This window comes from Cricetulus griseus, chromosome 6 (genome assembly GCF_003668045.3).
Source record: "Cricetulus griseus strain 17A/GY chromosome 6, alternate assembly CriGri-PICRH-1.0, whole genome shotgun sequence".
Classification (NCBI taxonomy): Eukaryota; Metazoa; Chordata; class Mammalia; order Rodentia; family Cricetidae; genus Cricetulus; species Cricetulus griseus.
This window is the reverse complement of record NC_048599.1, coordinates 150,438,754-150,451,636: the sequence shown is the minus strand read 5'-3', so window position 1 is coordinate 150,451,636 and position 12,883 is coordinate 150,438,754. Positions and strand designations below refer to the sequence as shown.

The 12,883-nt window shown below is 40.9% G+C and overlaps 1 protein-coding gene and 1 non-coding gene across 12 annotated transcripts in view; both read left to right on the top strand.

Annotated features, from left to right (window-relative positions):
* Nucleotides 1-12,883, top strand: part of Scai (suppressor of cancer cell invasion) — a 118,151-nt gene that overhangs the window by 4,622 nt on the left and 100,646 nt on the right. The window contains exons 3-5 of one of the 11 annotated variants that reach the window (XM_035446261.1): nt 4,042-4,278; nt 5,105-5,223; nt 5,779-5,894. The exons of 4 other annotated variants lie outside the window; for them this stretch is intronic. Coding sequence is in view for 1 of the 7 variants with exons in the window: in XM_027423630.2 (XP_027279431.1) it covers nt 12,243-12,283 (41 nt within the window). In the remaining 6 variants the exon portion in view is untranslated. 6 more of the 11 variants (XM_035446259.1, XM_035446260.1, XM_035446262.1 and 3 more) reach the window with 6 other exon arrangements.
* On the top strand, nt 7,665-7,771 carry LOC113836530. The gene has a single exon (XR_003486856.1). It is a non-coding gene; the product is annotated as a U6 spliceosomal RNA (small nuclear RNA).

Genomic DNA, 12,883 nt, shown 5'->3' with positions numbered 1-12,883 from the left:
GTACTTTGTACTGATAGACAGATAGCTCAGTAAACTAGTGTGCTAACAAATGAATGGCTAGTGAAAGAGGTTCCTGTGAGCTGGGGACTTGATGGTTGAAAGTCATGTGATATGATTGCATGTCTCTAGTAGATGAATTAGACTGAAAGGAGATTCAAATTAGGAAAGTTGATCTCTCTCTGGTTTTTGAAAATTAGGTGGTTCAACATACCTGTTAGTAATGCTTTAGTTTTGAGATGGAGAAATCTTTCAGATCCTATTTAGAACAAAGTCCAGTTTATATAGATAGAATTCACATTGCTGAAATCTAGTCAGTTGTGCAAGGTCCTGGTTAAATCCCCAGCACGTCAGACAGACGGACCAACCCCCAGCATGATCTATAGATAGATAGATGATGCATGCATGCAATGATGCCGTTTTAAAAATTACAGTTTTTGGTGTGTTTGTGCATAGCACTGTGTAAATGTGGAGGTAGTTGGCTCTTCCCTTTCAGCAGATCAAACTCCAGTTGTCATCAGACTTGGCAGAAAGTCAGTCATTTCACTGGCCCAAAAGATGTCTCTATTACTGTAACTAGTTAGAATGTCGAGCATCTTTTTTTTTTTTAGATTTATTTTGTTTTTATTTTTGTGTGTGTTCACATACATGAGTTCAAATGCAGGTTAGCACTCATGTAAGCTAGAAGAGGGCATTAGATCCCCTCTCAGTGTGAACTGAGGACTAACTCAGATCTTCTGGAAGAGCAGTAAGTGCTCTTAATTGCTGAGCCACCTCTCTAGGCTCTGGTATATGTAATTTGTTGAGAAACAAATTGGAGTTCTATTGGAATCCTTTCTGATTCTGGGTTCTTGAGATGTAGACATAGTGATATATGGCGGGCCATACTGGAGAAAACACACTGAAATATGAGACAGTGTGAAAACTTTGTTTATATACAAAGGATTTGTAGTTAACTCTGCTTTCTGGTGATAAGGGTAGATTCCAGACATTTGTAGTCCCTGCAGGTCAAGAAGGCTAATTTTGGTGATAGTGTGACTGTTGGAATGACAGAGATGAACATCGGAAAAAAGCAGTGCTTCTCAACTGTTAATGGTTTGGATCTGAAATGTCCCCAAAGGCTCATGTGTTGAAGCTGGATCCCCAATGCAGCAGTGTTGAGAGGAAGAGGGAATTTAAGGAAGTGATTGGATCATGCGGACTCCGACTTGCACTGATAGGTTAATTTGTCAGTGGGTTCATAGTCTGATACACTGTTAGCAGTTCATGAAAACATATGGGGATGTGGACTAGTTGAAGGGAATGGGTCTTGGTAGTCTGTTTCTTGTCCCTAGCTAACACATCAACTGAAGGAGATTTTTGTTTCTTAAGGAACATTTGGCAGAGTCTGGAAGCATTTGGTTGTTAGAGCTTTGGGTATCTAGTGGGTGGGAGAATGCTGCTATACGCTCTGCAATGCCGTGACAGCTGCCTCAGTTACCTAGCTCAAATATCAGCAGTGTCTATGTGCCTGTAATTCCAGGCTTCAGAGGAAAGAGGATTGAATAGTCAAGGCCAACTTGACTATATATAACCAGTCCCTGTATATAAACAATAAAACATTTTTAGAAAGTCAATAATGCTGAGACAAATGATGAACTAAAGTTTGAATTACAATGTTTTTAAGTAATAACATTGAACACTTAGACAAAATATTTAACCTCTGACTTTAATTGCTTTCTCTTTCCTTCCTTTATTTTTTTATAAGATCAGGCTAGGTGATCCAGGGAAGTCTTGAACTTCTTGCTATTTTGTTTTTGAGACAGGGTCTCTCTATGTAACTCTGGCTGTCCTAGAGCTCACAATGTATACCAGACTGGCCTTGAACTTGCAGTGATCTGCTTGCCTCTGCCTCCTGAGTGCTAGGATTCAAGACATGTGCTACCACCACCCAGCTCTGGTTTCACTTTTTTTGCCTTAGCCTTCAGAGTGTTGGGATTAGAGATGTACACTACCATGCCTGAACTCTGATGTTGCAGAGAACCCAGGTTCAATCCCCAGCACCCACATGGCGACTCATAACCATCTGTAACTCAAGCTCCAGTCCCTTTGTGTGCATAGAGGCAACACACACAAAAATAGAAATAACATATTTTTTTAAAGAGGTCTATTATAGGTAGATTGTAGCAAGGTTGCAAAAACCCTGTTACAGGTTTCAGATATTATTTGAAGACATTTCTTTTGTTGTTGTTTTTGTTTTTTGAGACAGGGTTTCTCTGTGTAGCTTTGGAGCCTGTCCTGGAACTCGCTCTGTAGGCCATGCTGGCCTCCAACTCACAGAGATCTGCATACGTGTGCGACCCCTCCCGAGTGCTGGGATTAAAGGTGTGCACCAACACCACCTGGTATAAGTATCCTTTGTTAAGATTATATAAAAATTTCAAAAAAAAAAAAGTCGGGCGTTGGTGGCGCACACCTTTAATCCCAGCACTCGGGAGGCAGAGGCAGGCGGATCTCTGTGAGTTCGAGACCAGCCTGGTCTACGAGAGCTAGTTCCAGGACAGCCTCCAAAGCCATGGAGAAACCTGTCTTGGGGGGGCGCGGGGAAGATTATATAAAAGTTTGAGCCAGGCAGTGGTAGTGCATGCTTACAGTCCCAGATACTGGAGGCAGAGGCAGGTGGATCTCTGTGGCCACCCTGGTCTACGGAGCGAGTTTCAGGACAGCCAGACTACAAAAACCCTGTCTTAAAAAACCAAAAGAAAAAAGAATTTGAGAAGCCATAAGTAACTAAAGGAAGGGTACGTTAGTTTTCAGTCCATGTAGCTACAGTTTGATTCTTGAATGTACCACTCAAGTCCTCTGTTGAAGACTTAGTACTTATATTGATGATAGAACCTATACAAAGTGGGATCTAGTAGAAATATGTCCTTGAAGGGGACTTTGGACGCCAGAGTCCTTCCTATCTCTTTGCTTCCTGGTCTTGTGAGATGAATGTGCACTCTTGTCATGATGTACTATGCTGCAGCAGGCCCAAAGTGAATAAATTGGCCAAGTAACCATGAACTAAAGTCATCCCCCAAAGCATGGGCCAGAGTAAATATTTTCTCCTTTTGAATTAATATTTTGGGTATTTTTGGTCACAGTGATGAAATGCTTGACTAAAATGGATCTATGGAGTTTGATATATGTAATGGTCATGGGCAGCCTCAGGGCACAATCTCCAATGGGTTCTGGCCCAGGGGTTTTGTAATCAGGGTTTTAGCTTTCTTTACTTATTTCCCTATGCAATTGTGCTGTTTGTCTAGTACTCCTGGGAACTACAGTTTCAGACCTCCTCTATTTACAACATCTCTAAGGATCCCTTCCCCTGATTGATGACATAACCTTCAATTTTCTTGTACTGTGTACCCCAGGCTGGCCTGTATCCCTAAGGTGAGGATAATAGGCATGACAACCATGTCTGCCAGTTCTCTCCTTTCTCTGGTCACAGTTTCCTCAAGAAATTTATATTATCAGGAAGCAAACATAAACCTCCCTTGGGAAAGAAAAGGAGACTTGGGGATTGATGAATGTGGTCAGGATTTAAAAAAAAAAAAAAAGGATCCATCGATGTCTTTCTCTTTTTTTTTGTTACTTTATTATTTATTATTTTTATTATGTATGCATATTTTGCCTGTATTTATGTCTGTGAACTCACATTTATGCCTGGTGCTCACAGAGGCTAGAAGGTGTTGATCACCTAAACTGGAGTTACAGATACTCGTGAGCCACCATATAGGTGCTGGGAATCAAACCTGGGTCCTCTGGAAGAACAGCTAGTGCTCTTAACCATTGAGCCATCTTTGTAACCCCTCCCCTTGTTGATGTCTTAAGAATTTACCCAGGTTTTGTTTTGTTTGTTTGTTTGGTTGGTTGGTTGGTTGGTTTTTGGCATAAGATACTGCTTTGTTGGTATAGTCTTGAACTCATTGGCTCAAGAGTCCATTTGCCTCAGCCTCTGGAATAGGGGGGACTAGAAAAGAGTATCACTATTCCTAGCTTGACTTCTTTTATTTTCCTTAGATTATTTAGGTCTCTCTGGTGGTTTTATAGAATATGTGCTGCACTGTGGGAACTGAACTCAAGCCCTTTGGAAAATCAGCCAGTGCTCTTAATTGCTGAACCATCTTTCCAGCCCCTCTGGTGATTTTAAAAAGATGTATGCAAAGTCATTTTTATGTCCTTCTGAACTCTCCTCCCGTGAAGTGTAAGCTGGATTTGGTAGCATGCTTCTAATGACTAGAGAAGACAGCTGACATGGTAAGGTGTCACTTCTCAGATTGTCTTCCTCTGTCTGTCTCTGTCTCTGGAAGAGACCACGTTGTGAGGCAGCTCTGAAATGATAGAAACTAGGATGTCCATGGGACAGACAAGTGGGGAAGACACATGGTTTAGCACCCACCACAAGAGTGAGCCTGCTAGCAGCCTTTCTGCTTGCAACCACATGAATGAGCTTGGATGGGATCCTCCTATGTAGAATGGTGTGGAGATGACTGTAGTCTGGCCTACACCTTGACCCCTGTAATTTTCCTTGAAGAGTCCTTTCTTCTAGCACTGGCTCTCCTGTAACCAAAGGACTCAGCCTTTGAGTGCTCTTTTATAGTTCTCTGACTGGCCAGATGCTTTTGCACACATACGACGATATTTGTGTGTTTAGAACAATAAAAAATATATTATATTTTGAAAGCAGGTTTTTCTTAGGGGTGGAATTCATGGCCTTGGGAATGCTAAGTGTGAAACTGAGTGGCACTACAGCCCAGAGCACTCTTTAAGGCTTTGAAGGGCAGTTCCGTTTCAGGCAGTGACATGGCATCTTCAGAGCTGACTTTTTACGTCACAGTTTCACTCCACAGACTGGGGGGTGGGGGAGAGGAGATCGCTGCTTGTGTGAGATAAAGAGTCCTCTGCCTGGTACTTGTTTACTTAGTACCAGATTTTAAGAATTTACTTATTTGCTTGTTTTTGGACAGGATTTTGTTGGTTTCTTAATTCCCTATGTAGCTGAGGATGACCTCCTACCTTCTCAGATGCTGGGATTACTGGTGTGAGCCATTATGCCCAGCTTTAGGTTTCAAATTCATTTCAGTGCCATCTTGACTGTCTGGAAAGAAATAAGACAGTGATGGTAATGAACTTCATGGGTCAGCCTGACAGGATCACAGGTCCCCAGATGTGTGATCCCAGAGCATCCTATAAGTATATCTGGTAAGATTAATTTTGGTTATTTTGTTTGCTTGCTTGCTTTTTGGGACAGAGTATTGTTATATCCTGACTAGCCTGGAATTCAGTAGCAATACTAGGCTGACCTTGAATTTATGGCCTCTGCCTCGAGAGGAATGGGAATACCAGAGTATGCCCCTATGCCTAGTTTTTGAGATGAACATTTGTGTGAATAGACCAAGTAAAACACATGCCATAATCTAATCCTTTGAAGACCTAGAGAGAATACAATTAGGCATAACTCCTGCCTGATATCTGACTTTGGGTTCAACCGAAAACCTTGGCTCTTAATTTGATTTTTTTTTTTTTTTGCCCTTGGGTTATTGTCCCATCAGCTGTCCTTATTTCCTCATCTTCATATTGGATTAATGCCACACCATTGGCTCTTCCAGGTCTCTAGTTAGCTAACTGCTAATCTCAGATTTCTCAATGTTACATGAGTGAGTTCCTTCTAGTAAGTCTGTTTGTTCTGTTTCTCTAGAGAACCCTGCAAGAACCTCAGTCCAGCCATCTGTAGTCCTGCTTTCTGTTTCACTCCAGGTTTTCCCAAGTGCTCCAGCCCTGTCAGAGCTTCCATAGTGCTAGATATGACGGTTCCTTCTGCTGCAGTCAGCTTTGAAATGGCCATCTTCGACACAAACTAAGCAAAAGGAAAGGTGCATGGATTTTCATAAACCTGTTGTGGAAACACTTCACTTGAATGCTAGATATCTCTTTGTGTTTTTTCATCACCCTCGTTCTATTAAGTTCTATACTTTCCACAAGGCCTTGAAAACATATGTGCTTTCACATTAGTCAACTTCTCTGTCACTGGGACAAATACCTGAGATGGTAATTAGCTTTTAAAAAGAAAAGGTTTGTTTTGTTTTATTTCCCCCTGCTCACAGTTTTGTATGTTTCAGTTTGTGATCAGCTGGTCCTATTGCTTTAGGGCTGGCAACACATGGTGTGGTAGAGCAAAGCTGCTTATCTCATGGCCAGGAAGCATGAAAGCAAAGAGAGGTAGGGGTCCCACAGTCGCCTTACCAGACCTCCTTGACTTTTTTTTAATACAGGGTCACAATTTATAGCTCTGGCTGGCCTGGAACCGATTAGTGTCTTGAGCCAGGTGTGGTAGCCTTTAGTACCAGTACTAGGAAGGTAGTCCCAGAATTAGATAGACAGAGGCAAGAGGATCTCTGTAAGTTCAAGGCCATGTATGTAGTGAGTTCTAGACCAGCCAGAGATACACAAGAAAAGGAGACCTTTGTCTTAAAAAAATAAAAATAAAAAGTGAAAACTTTCAACTAGGTAGTGAATTCTTACATTTTTAATTAAGTAAGAATATGTGACCAGGCAGTGGTGCCTGCCTTTGATCCCAGCACTTAGGAGGCAGAAACAGGCAGATCTCTGTGAGTTAGAGGCCAGCTGGTCTACAGAGTGAGTGCCAGGATAGGCTCCAAAGCTACACAGAGAAACCCTGTCTTGAAAAAAAAAAAAAAAAAATTCTAGAGAACTAGCAAGATGGCTCAGTGGATCAAGGTGCTTGCTGCCACGCCTGGTGATCTGAGCTGGATCCCTGGAACCCATGGAAGGATAGAACCAACTCTCCTGTAAGTTGTCCTCTCACCTCCACACATGTGCTGTGCATTTGTGCATACATACAGATGAGCGCACACACAAAATAAATCTAGAAACAATGAAAAATTTGTCACAGTGTCTTCTGTCTCATTTTTTCTGTGTGAATGGTGTATATTCATACATATTTGTGATGTGGGTACATGTATGTATCTGTTTTCATGTTCATGTGAGTACAAGTGGGTAAGTGCCATGTTGTGCATTTCTATGTAAGAGGACAGACAGTCTCCAGTGTTGACCATTGCCTTCCATCTTGTTTGAGACAGGCTCTCTTTGATGTGGGTTGCTTCATTGCCAATCTAGCTGGATTGTGAGCTGGGGACCTTTGCTTCTTTCTCCTTCTCCCATATTGCCATAGGAGCACTGGGATCACAAACACAGGCCTCTGTGTCCAGCTCTGTATGTTTAGGGATTAGAACTTGTATTGTAGGTGCTTTGCCCACTGAGCCATCTCCCAGCCCTCACTTCCTTCTCCTTTCTTGAGACAGGGTTTTTTACTCTGTGGCCTTGCCATCCTCCTTTGTCAGCCTCTGAGTGCTAGGGTTATTGGTGTATACCTTTACACCCAGTCTTATTTTTTCAAATATATGCAAATGTTTACCAATAATTGATAGTTACTTGATGTCTCCTAAGAAATTTACCCCAGTCAGTTATTTTTTCAACATACTATTTTATATGAATGCCCTTACAACAAAATCCAAATGAAAATTAGTAGAGGTTCTCGTTCATGGTACTGTGTCCTTCCTGATTTTTTTCATAGATCATATGGTAGTCCACAGAATTTTTACTCTTGAAAAGAATTCCTTTTTGTGCTCGCTTCGGCAGCACATATACTAAAATTGGAACGATACAGAGAAGATTAGCATGGCCCCTGTGCAAGGATGACACACAAATTCATGAAGCGTTCCATATTTTGCACCAGCTCTACTTTGCCAAAGAAAAGAAAAGAAAAGAATTCCTTTTGCCTCAGTATGTTGGGAACACCTGTTGCTAGGTCCCACCACCCTCAAGCCCTAAATAAGCACACAGAGACATGTATTATTATAAAACTGTTGACCAGTGGCTAGGACTTCTTACTGGCTAGCTCGCTCTTAATTATTAACCCATTTCTATTAATGTAAGTATTTCCACGTGGTCTTGGCTTACTGGAAAATGCTGGGACCTGTTACTCCTTTGCCTGCTACGTGGTATCTCTTTCCACTCTCTCTCTGCGTCCTTTCTCAGAATTCTCCTCATCTCCTAGCCCCATCTATCTTCCTGCCTCTATTAGCTAAACAGTGTTTTATTCCAATAAGAGAAACCAATACAGAGAAACATATACAGAAGGACATCCCCCATCAAACACCTGAACAGACATCTCTGCAGGCATTTCTTGCTCTAGTTTACAGAAATGACTGGCAGCTTATATATAAGGGCAGTCTTTGCGGAACATTAGAAGAGTGTATATTCCCATGTGCTGGTGAAATCCCCTAGGCTTTGGCAGACTGTGAGTCATTTGTCTTCTTTTCTACATGCCCTAGGGGTTTCATTCATTTTTTTTCAACATTGGTTGTGTAATATGTTGTTCTCTGCCAGGAAACCTGCCTTTGAAACAGTCTGCAAGTGCCTTAGCTTTTTCTTCACTCTGACTTACGGGTTTTTTACTTTAGTGGCAACAGAGCGAAATGAATGAATGAAAATTCTTTCCTTTTAGAATTTTACTAAAAGCAGCTTTCCTGATGTATTAGTTTGGGGTTCTCCAGAGTAACAGAACTTATAGAATGAATCTCTATATACATAGAAAGGGGATTTATTAGAATGACTTAAAGGCTGTGGTCCAGCTAATTCAACATTAGCTAGCTGTGAATAGAAAGTCCAGGAATCCAGAAGTTGCTCATGCCACAAGGCTGGGTGTCTTGGCTGGTCTTCAGTAGATGTTGGAATCCTGAAGAAGTAAGCTCCAATGCCAGTAAAGGAATGGACTTGCTAGCATGGTGAGAGATCAAGTGGTCAAAGAGCAAAAGCTTTCTTCTTCCATGCCTTATATTATATAGGCTTCCAGTAGAAGATGTGGCCCAGATTAAAGGTGTGTCTTCCCAACTCAAGATCAGAGTGGCGGTGGTGCACACCTTTAATCAGAATTCGAGGCCAGCCTGGCCTACAGAGCTAGATCCAGGATAGACTCCAAAGCTACAAATAGAAATCCTGTCTCGGAAAACCAAATAAAGGAAAAGGGGAAAAAAAGATTAAAGGCATGTTCTTTCCCCATTCAAAAGATCCAAATCATAAGTGGATCTTCCACTTGAAATTTAGCAAATCCCTCATAGGTATGCCCTCCATTTTTGGATTTCAGTTCATTCCAGATGTAGTCAAGTTGACAACCATAATAGCCATCACACCTGAGTCTCAATTGAAAAATAAATGAGAGAGCCTGTTCTTTAGTATCTGCTAGGTAAAGGCAGTAGACTTATTTAGTATCAAAAAACTTGTCCAACTCAGTGTGTTTAATTTTTGGAGAAAGATCACTGGTTTTCATTTTTTTTAATGACTATTGTGGGGAATATCTAATCATTCTTCCTCTTTGTAATTTTAACTCATTAGACTCTGAAGATACTAACAGGCCATTAGATTCATTTTAGTCACTGGGAGGAAAAACTAGTTATTGCTTTAATCTCTTTATTCTTTTTTGTTTTTGTTTTGTTTGTTTTGGGGACAGGATCTTACTATGTAGCCCTGGCTGGCCTAGAATTCACTTTGTAGACCAGACTGGCCTCAAACTCCATCAGATCCACCTGCTTCTTCCTCTCAGTGCTAGGATTAAAAGTGTGTGAAATCTCTCCTGTCTGCTGTGCTTTTTATAGGAAAAGCCTACTTAATAACAACCAATGAACATGACTAACTAAAAGTCATCTTTGTTATCTTCTGATAGATTATGTCTTTTATCCCTTATCTTCTACTTGGACTGTGACCACAGCACTTCTTTCGTGTCCATGTCCTGTCTTTTAACCAGAGCATTCCTTTGTAACTGCCACCACCAATAGAATGTGACTGTAGTAACATTTAGGGAATTTGGGGATTAGACCATTCCTTTTAGAACTTAATTACCTTGCTATGCTATGAGATGCCAAGCAGTCATGAGTGGCTTGTGTAAGAGAAATTGAAGTCCCTGGTTCTAACCCCAGCTGAATTCCCAGCAGACATATAACCTCAGCTTGCCAGCCATGTGCTGAGCTGTCTATCACAACTGCAGAACCTCCAGGTCCCTTCCAAAGCCCTCTATCTACAAAGATGTGCCCTTGCCAAGTCCACCCAGAATGTAGATTCATGAACCCAAGAAAAATTAGTTTAAAGTAGGTGATTGACTTGATTTTTCATTGTGCTAACATTTATAGTAGAGATCACACCATGAATTGGCCTGCCTCAATTGAAAGGAAAATTATTTTTATCTTTGAAGACATTTAATTTCCCCATATATGAATGAGTTACGTGTCCTGTGCCCTTACTGATTCTTACCTCACTAATTTCCATTTTATATGTTTATTAAATTATATGTATATATATTTTTACTAAAAAATACTTGCTAATAATGTTACTGTGTAGGCATCCCTGTTTTCATGTACTTCTACATGGAAAATGTGGTTGTTTGGATAAGAATAGTCCTCAGGGTTTCATATTCTTGGTCCCCAGTTTTGAGGTGGGTTTGTATGTTCCTTTCATCATGATGTACTACTTATCACAGCAATAGAAAAGTAACTAAGCTACATTTGATGTGCTTTTTGCACCTTTCTGTGGCGCCTCTGTGTACCACAGGCTGCCTTGAACAGATGATGCTCCACTCAACTTCTTTCAATGCTGGGGTTACAGACATTGTACTGCCACTCTTGCTGCATCTCTTACTTTATGTATATGTGTATGAATGTATGGGTCTTTTGTCTGCATGTATGCCTACACTGTGTGTATGACTGGTATCCAGAGAAGCCTGAAGAGGACATCAGATTCCCTGAGATTGGAGTTATAGACAATTATGAGCTATCGTGTGGATGTTGGGAATTGAATGTGGATCCTCTAAAAAAAGTGACTGCTCTCTCTCTCCAGCCCCACCCCCACCCCAGTCTTGATAAAGCAGTAACTTTGGTATCAGTCAAGCCAGTTGTATTGCTCTGTGTTTGTTGGGGGGAGGGGAATACATCTATAAAAATGATATGGAAGTTTTTTTTATCATATGTGTGTGAGTGTTTTGCCTGCATGTATGTGCACATGTGTCTGGTGCCTGTGGAACTTGGAAGAAGGTGTTGGGTCAGTTGGAACTGGAGTTATAGATGGTGGTGTGGGTGCTAGAAATGGAATACCCAGATCTTCTACAAGCCAACAAGTGCTCTTAACTGTTGAGCCATCATGAAAGAGACTTCAGGGATTTATGCAGATGTCCAGTTATCACTGCTGCTAAGTTGTGACCCAAAATGGATAATGCGTAGCACACCCAAGAATTTAAAGACAGAAGGTCAGAGAACACCGAGAGGGCTAATAAATATGTTTCAGTTCTTTTCAAGGCATTAAAGGTTTACTGAAGAAATGAAGACCATACTGACCATTGGGGGAAAAGAAATACATTAGGAGAAAGATAATGGAGAAATTTTGAAATCAGGTTGAGGGGAAGGTTGTGGTAGCTTTAGGATTTGTTAGTAGTATCAGAGTAAACTGAAAGATTAAAAGCAATGTCTCAGATATATTACCTGCTTGCACTATGTTTAGTTTTGACCAGCCCTTTGGTTTATTGAGACATATTTTACATGTAATAAAGTATATAGTAAATTCCTTGTGTGTTTTATTCTCAGTTGTTCAGTATTTAGATTGAGTGTTGAAAAGAACAGTATTAAACTTTAGACTGAAGGGTTTCAGAAATAAAGAGCTTCCTGAGCAGTACAGAGTCTGTCTAGGAAAACAAACAAAACATGGTCGTTGGCCAAGTTCTACAAGTACCCACAACAAGGCCAAACCCAGAGGGAAAAACCTCGATTGTTTAGAGTAAACTTTAAGAGGGATTTCATGAAATGGGTTGGGGGGAGTTGATAGGAGAATGTTCCTAAGTACTAGTTACAGCAAATGGTTCTGTGTAAACAACCCACAGCATTCTGGGTATTGTTCAAGTCAGGGATTTAGACTAGGCTTTTGGTTTGAGATACATAGCTGTTAGCTGATAAACTTCATTCATTTTCTTCTCTCCAACTCTGGACCTTGTTAAATTTTAGATCATCTTGGAATTTTCCTTTCATTAGGCACTGAAGTAAGGGGAAGGAAGAGGGCAAGAGGAGATATCATCTGCAGTCAGGTTTATTTTTCACCTCATTCAAACTCGTTGGAAGACGGGTGGATTATTCTACATGGTTTATTATTATTCTACAGGAGACATGGTTTCCCTGAGACCCAAGGAAACAGAGATTTGCTCAAGGTAATGATTGGGAAGTGGTCAAGACAAACACAGTTTTGCACAGTTTTACCCTTATTGATGAGTGTCCTGTATCTGAAATGCTTGGGACCTGCATGTTGCAGATTTGGAGGTCAGCACAGATTTTGGAATATGTACCTGTATGTCAAGCAATTTCACAGCTAGAACCTAAGTCTATAGACAGAATTTGGCTGGGCAGTGGTGGTGCACAAGAGGCACAGGCAGGCGATCTCTTGAGTTTGAGGCCAGCCTGTTCTACAAAGCTACACAGAGAAACCCTGTTTTGGAAAAAAAAAAAAAATACCCAAAGGATTATGAGATTAATGGCAACATAATAGCCCCTTAATTTTGGTTTTGTTCTGTCCCGTGCCACGTGGCTCTTCTAACACGAGACAGAGATTTTGGATTTTTCTTTAACAAGCATGCTTGGGTTTAGAAAAGTAGAGAGCCACACTCCAAATCAATGCCAGTGAACATTGGCAAAGAGCTTGCAGTAACTTCTTGGGAGAGATTAGCAACAAATATCCCAAAAGCAAGAGACTTCAGTTTATAAAGAGAACCAATTGGATCCTTCCTCACTTTGTGTAGGGAACACCAATTTCT